At 54.2% G+C, this 7,082-nt stretch overlaps 1 protein-coding gene across 1 annotated transcript in view; it reads left to right on the plus strand.

Moving 5' to 3' along the window:
* Positions 1-7,082, plus strand: part of HTT (huntingtin) — a 114,234-nt gene that overhangs the window by 45,072 nt on the left and 62,080 nt on the right. The window contains exons 26-30 of the mRNA XM_023519670.1: positions 2,186-2,312; positions 3,692-3,819; positions 5,029-5,139; positions 6,320-6,397; positions 6,883-7,082. The exon at positions 6,883-7,082 is cut by the window's right edge and continues 14 nt beyond it. Coding sequence (XP_023375438.1) covers positions 2,186-2,312; positions 3,692-3,819; positions 5,029-5,139; positions 6,320-6,397; positions 6,883-7,082 — 644 coding nt within the window. The remainder of the gene's footprint in view (positions 1-2,185; positions 2,313-3,691; positions 3,820-5,028; positions 5,140-6,319; positions 6,398-6,882) is intronic.

Raw genomic sequence — 7,082 nt, forward strand, 5'->3', positions numbered from 1 at the left:
AGCTCGGGAAGCGGGCGCTGCCCACGCGCTCCCTCTGCAGCGCTGGCAGACACTCGCTTTTCTGTGCCGTTCAGGAAAGCCAGCCTCAAAGCAAATGGTAAAGCGTTGGCACAGTGGCTTCGGGTGGATCGGCGCACTCAGAACCTTGCCTGCCTGGTCTCTGTCTTGCTTGTGTCTTCTGTCCCAAGTCTCTTCTGTCTTCAGTGAACATGCCTCGCGTCCGTTCTCCTTGAGCTGCCCCGCGGTCCTCTCACTACACACTCTCTGAAGGGTCCCGGCTGCCCGCCCGGCTCCAGGTGCCGCCCAGCTCCCTGACACGGCCTTCTTCGTGAGGCCTCTTTGGCCCGGACTCGGTCCTGTTGCTCCGGCCATCAGTTCTTAGCCGGTCAGCTCCCTGCCGTCACTCTCTGCGGCAGCCCTTCCTGCCAGATCAGCCTCTGCATCTCGTGGGTGCAACTCAGGCCCTGTCTCACGTCCCCCCCGACCCCAGACGCTCTGATTTCCTTCCGGTCGCCTTCCCCTCGGCTCTTGCCCTCCTGACCCCCTCTTGCCAGCATTCTCCCGGTTCGACCTTGCGCCTGCCGCGCACGCCCCCCAGCTGCTGTCCCGCATCTCGGTCTCTGGCCAGTGCTGTCCGCACAACTGTCCGGGCTGGCAGTGTCCCCATCATGCCAGGGGCACAGCGGCACTCACCACACGGGCCACCGCGCACTTGCCGCGTGGCCAGCGCCACCAAGGAACTGGACTTCTAATTTCATTCCGTTGTCGTGTGTTGAAATTTCAATAGCCGTGTGTGAACAGTGTGTCCAGTGTGGCACCCGGCTCTGTCCTTGGAGCGCTGGTCTGGCATGGCCAGCCGCCGCGTGGCACTCCGGGTGACGCATAGACACCTCGGGCGCAGGCTACATCTGGACTTCCCGCCCCCACCCTGTCCGCGCCCGCCCCGTCCGCACCTGCCCCGCCGCCCTCACCACAGGCTTCCTTCTCACTCCCAAGTCCTTCGCTTTCCCTGCCAAACGTCTGGTAAGAAGGCAGTTGCACAGGTGCACGTGTACGTGTACACACACGTCCACGCACGTGCACACGCATGTGCACACGCCTGGGCGCATATACTTATCCACATTTTTCTCTGTTCACTGCCACTGTTCCGGTCCAGGCCAACGGCAGGTCCCACGTGGACAGCCGCAGTGGCCTCCCTCTGCGTGTGCGAAGCAGCATTGCTGGGGCGGGTCCCCATTCTGTGGAGCCCCGTGAACGGTGCGTGGCTCCCTTTCCGCGGGCCCACAGAAGCTTCAGCTATCTCCACAGTTAGTGGCAGAAGCCAGAAAGAGTTGTAACTCTTTACTTACCCTTTAGCCATCACCCCTCAACCCCCCCACACTCCCAGCTCGAGGCAGCTGCGAACCTTTCCGTTTCTGTGGACACGCCTGTGTCGGTCACTGCTGTCAGTGGAGTCGTGCGCCTCGTGCTTCTGGGCCCGCTTCTCCCCTTAGCGTGTTCTCCAGGTGCCGCCGTCACTGTCCTGCTCGCTCGCTCTCTCCTTGTCCTTCTCTGCTGCCTTTAGTCTGGCCTCCTGATTGCAGCCACTTACCCCGTTACATCATTTTGCAAACAAGGCTCGAGATGACTTCTCGAGGTGACTTCTCTAAGATCGTGGAGTGAGCAAGCAGCAGAGCAGGGGCCCGATGTCCACGCCCCTGTCACCGTCTGCACTGTGCTGCAGTGCCGGCTGCCTCCTGTGGCGTGGGGGCTGGCTATTCTGTATTCCCTTGTCTTCTAGCTCTGCTGCTTATTGGCCGTGACCTTGAATAAGTCACTCCATTTCTGAGCTCATTTTCTCATTTGGAAACCAGAGTTTAAAACGTTGGCGCACACCCTCTGGTGTCGAGGCCCCATAGAACGCCCGGTCGCTGCCGATGGAGGTGGCGTGCCTGGGCCTCCATAGCCTCAGGCCCCTCCTGACGCCTCCTTCCGCCCCTAGCACACCTGTTAGGAAGTTCTGGGTCCATGCTGACCGCCTGCGGTGTGCCGTGGCTAGAGGATGGAGTACGTATGGTGCCCAAGCTCTGTAGATGGGATTCAGAGAAGTCTGATGGGCTCGTTCTTTCCTGTAAATGCTAGAACCACGTGCTGCCGTTTCCCGCGTCTGTGCGGTTGCACTTCATGAGCTGTCACTCTCTCCTAGGCAGCCCTGCCGTCTCTAACGAACCCGCCGTCTCTAAGTCCGATCCGACGGAAGGGGAAGGAGAAGGAACCGGCAGAGCAGGCCTCTGTGCCGCTGAGTCCCAAGAAGAGCAGCGAAGCCAGCCCAGGTATGGGGTTGTGACTGTGGAGGGGGACAAGGGTGCACGAGACATGAGACATTTCTATGACATCTGTGTCAGAAAAATTTAGGATTTAAGCTTCCGTTCACATCAATGTTAATAGAATAATTTGGTATTTTTTGGAAAGAATACACAGCAGTGAACCCAGACACAGCTTCCCTGGGGGTGGTTTCAGATGTGAAATATTAATTACTGAAAGATTACCAACCACATTTGGCCTCAAGCATCTCTAAGCGTCCCTGGTAACGCGACGGGGACAGTGCAGGCTTCTGGGCCACCGCAGGGAGCTGGCTGGCTGCTCGTTCCCTGCTTCTTCCCTTCTCGTCCCTGCAGCGTGGTCGTCCCTGGTGTTCAGGGAGGGAGGCGGCGGGTGGCCAGTTCCAGTGCAGTCGGGGTTGGTTCCACGGGGGAAGAGCTCTGAGTGGGAAGTGGAAGATTCATGACTGGAAGTGCCAAACGCGAGATAAAGAGGGATCCGGTCATGTGAGGGAGAGGACCCGGAAACCTCACAGACCCAGGAGGCTCGGCACCGCGGGGCCAGAGTTACACGGAGTAGCAGCTGCACAGTCTACGCCACTCGTGGTGGGGGGCACCAGAGCCCAGGCCACGCAGGTGACGGCCATTTGCAGACCCAGCTGTGCCCAGCTCCCGTGTCAGTGCCTGGGGCCAGTCGCGACTCTCCCGTTCATTCTGCATGAAAAGCATGTGTGTGTTAAGGCTTTTTAAAAGCCGCTGGTTTCTAAGGGTGACCGTGGTGCCGCAGGAAGATCTATCAGCTCAGAAGCTTCAGAACTTCACAAGTGCAGTGTCGGGATGTGACCTCTCACCTCTCTGGTGGAGTGAATAAACTGAGGACTCTGGGTTAAAAACCTCTAAAGCCGGAGTGGAGTGGTTTCATACAGTGCTTGGCCTTTCAGTGTTTAAAACTGCTTTAATGATGACGCACGTACCCTTTACAGCTGGCAGAGCTTGTTTGTAGGTCATCCCATTTGATTGCTTAAGGGCCACGACCTAGCTTAGCCTAGATCAACCTTGTCCTGCCAATGGCAGCCTTGGGCTCCAAGAGGTGGGCTGACGGCCTCTGGCTTAGCTGTTCATCTCATTCGCAAACAGGCAACCAGACCGAAACAAGCAAATAATGGCATCATAACATTTTTTTCTTTTTTTTTTATTATGGTTCGGGAGCTACTCAGATTTTGCTTATGTTTATTAGTGAATTTCTGATTATTTCTAATTAATCAAAAGTCAGAAAGTTTTTAAAAGTACCAGAATACTTTTAAAAATCAATATTAGCAGTAACCTGTTTTTAAACTTAACCGGTATTTGCTTTTGATCTAAAAGCTTATTTTGTGTGTGTGTTTTTAAAGCCTCTCGACAATCCGACACCACAGGGCCAGTTACAGCCAACAAATCCTCATCACTGGGAAGTTTCTACCACCTTCCTTCATACCTCAAATTGCACGATGTCCTGAAGGCCACCCATGCCAACTACAAGGTGCCGCTGCTTTTGTAAACACGGGACACATGCAAGTTCCTCGTGGGTTGCTGCCGTTTTCCCTCAGATTGGTAGCTCGTGTACATGCGTATTCATACCTGTGAGTGACTTAGGACTCGGGGATGTGAGTTACAATTAGCTTTTTCAAGGCTGTCTTCCAGCTCTATTTATGGCAGCTTCCAGGTCCTTTTTGAGGTGTCCTCAGAGCCCTGTGATCTTAATTCTCGCCCTGTGGCCTCTGTTGCTTATTCAAGAAAGGCCTTCCTTCCCCACGAGCACACGCTCTTGACCGCCCCCTCCCCACCAACGCCAAGTCCAGGCCTCTCCCCTCAGTGCCAGCTGGAGTGACCCTTTCCCTCCTGTCTACCCCGGATGGGGCATCATGGACTCGCCCATCTGGGGTCTGCAGTGGTCTCACTTCTGGAGTTTCCGTCCTTCCTCGGCTTGTCGAAACACCCTCCAGTTGACGTGAGCGTGGCCACAGCGTTTAGATCCACTTGCATTTCGCCCCGTGTGTCTCTTGCCTGCTTTCGTGTCTGCATCGCGGGTGGTTGGTTTTCATTCCTCCAGGCGGCTTCCTTTCTTTTTCCTGTAGTGCTTTTGCAGGGCTCTGGCCAGTTTTTATTTTTATGGTCAGTCTCTTCCCCTTGATCTTGTTTTTACATATTATATCTTTGGACCTGACCCATTCTCTCAGTTATTAAATGGGGGAATCGCGACATAATTTAACTAAGCTGGAGCCTTTAGAATCTTAAATTAATACTTCTTAAAGCTAATTTAATGTTTTGCTGTAGCCAGACTGAAAGGCTGTGTCTGAATTTGATAACGATTTTCCCCAGGGATCCTAACATATATGACACAGGGCGTGTGTGTGTGGAGAGGGAGAGATGTGCTGCTTATCAGATACTGGTTATGATAGACGTTAAAGTTTACTTCTCATTAAGATAGAAGGTTAGCAGTTGTTTTTGTCAGTAGTGTCTGTGTAAGTTGGAAGATGCCTTTGAAAGATTTTTGTGTAGCTCTCTGAAAGAGTAAATTCCAAGGCGTTTTCCCAGTGCTAAAACAGGCAAGAACAGCCCGAACGGTGAGTGTGTAGGGCTGCTGAGCGGAATGCGTCGTACCGCAGCACACCACGTGTGTCCTCATTTTAGATGGCCAGATCGTGACAGTTGCCAGTAACCGTGTGTTCTCTCGCTCCACCGTCCCAAGGTCACCTTGGATCTTCAGAACAGCTCTGAGAAGTTCGGGGGATTTCTGCGCTCTGCCCTGGATGTTCTCGCTCAGATTCTAGAGTTGGCCACTCTGCAGGACATCGGGAAGGTTTGTGTTTCTTTTCTCCTTCAGGGAGCTGTAGCTGGCATACCTGATGCGCACCCCTGGGCCAAGTTCCTGTGGGGATGGGACCCCCATCCTCCAGGCACATTTAGAAAGTGCTAACAGCTTCGGAGAAGCTTCTGTGACCCTGCCACTGCTTATGTCACGGCACCTGAATCTGACTCTTAGCCTCAAATCGGGGCTGGGGTGGGTTTTATATACAGTTATTTACCGTATATTAGCTTAGACCAAGTTTATTCTAGGAAATTGGCGGGTTTAAAACTGTTGACAGAACCCTCTAGCTTCTCATTTGACCTTCGTAAGTGGAAAGGGCGAAGACACCTAGCTGCGCTCAGTGCTCCGGGCGCCTCGGGGAGCCACAGCACTGCAGTGGGAACCCATGTTCTCTGCCTCCAAGTTCAGGAGTCTCCTCGCCCCGTTTTGTAGGGAAATGTTGAGACATTTCCTTACAAAGAATTGTGCGGCGCGTGCCCGTGTCGCATGCACACAACCCAGATTCTGTAGGGCCGCTTTGCCACATCTGCTTTAGAGTGTGTGTCCACCTGTCTTGCCCCCGAGACACCTTGTTTTTGGATGAATTTCAGCGTGAGTTACAGATGCCCCCCTCCCCCCGAAACCTGCATCTCCTTTAACTGAAATACAGTATATGTAAAGTTCAGATGTTTTCATTTCTCTAAATCTTTTTTTGATGTGCATAGAACTGACCTGGTTTTAGTCATCATACACGTAATTTTAATGTTTCTTCTCGTTTACTCCTGTGCTTTTTTTCACGTGTCAGTTTGGCGCACACAGTGATTTTTCATGGCTAGCTGGTGTTCTGTTCTGCTGATACTCAGTTACTGTCCCGCAGAGTGAAGCTCGTCAAAGGATTTAGGGGTGGCCCCGCCTCGGTGGGACCGTCTGGCCACCGTGCCAGGATTGCATCCCCCCGTACGCTGCACTCCTGTCCCTGAGTCCTCTCTGAGCACACGTCGGCACACACCCTGTTCGCATTGCTCCCTCGCCCCGGTGCCGGCAGGAGAGCCTGGAAGTGGCAAAAGCCCTCTACATGCGTCTGTGGAACGCATCGTTGTTAGAAGTCAGTTTATGAGGTGCTTCCGGGCTAGGATGCACACCAGGAGGTGTCACCCAGAGTCACCGTACGTCTCTGCCTTACTTCCCACAGTGCGTTGAGGAGATCCTAGGGTACCTGAAGTCCTGCTTCAATCGAGAACCAATGATGGCAACTGTTTGTGTTCAACAGGTGAGAACGTACTTTGCTGTCCTTTTCTTTTAAGCCTTTCACTGCAGGCATGGTGACGTGATGCTGCTGGTCACGTGTTCGACAGCCTCACCTGTCTGTCACTCCTTTGCTCACTCCATTGTCGGGCCCAGAGGGGTCCTTTCCTGTCACTGTCCTGGAGGAGGAGGCTGTCACCATGGAGGGCAGAGGGTAAAGAAGTGCTGCCACACCCTTGCTACGTGGCAGCTATCTCGGTGTCCCTCCAGGTGTTAGAACACCCGGTCTCATCCAAGTCACAGAGACTCGAGACTGCCAGGGCTGCTCCTGACGGGGAGCTGCCCTTCGCGGCAGCGGCCCCGCTGTCCATCACAGTTCTCGGCAAGAACGTCCCGGTCTGCGTGTTTGCTGACGTGCCCGGTTATTCTCAGATGGGTTTGATGTTTATCTGGGAGGGTTGCTCGTGCTCCATGAAGTGACATCTCGATGGCTTCATTCTTTCACTCCAGCTGTTGAAGACTCTCTTTGGGACAAACTTGGCCTCCCAGTTTGATGGCTTATCTTCTAACCCCAGCAAGTGTCAGGGCCGCGCACAGCGCCTCGGCTCCTCCAGCGTGCGGCCGGGCCTGTACCACCACTGCTTCATGGCTCCGTACACCCACTTCACGCAGGCCCTGGCGGACGCCAGCCTGCGGAACATGGTGCAGGC

This window comes from Pteropus vampyrus, unplaced genomic scaffold, assembly GCF_000151845.1.
Source record: "Pteropus vampyrus isolate Shadow unplaced genomic scaffold, Pvam_2.0 Scaffold231, whole genome shotgun sequence".
Lineage (NCBI taxonomy): Eukaryota > Metazoa > Chordata > Mammalia > Chiroptera > Pteropodidae > Pteropus > Pteropus vampyrus.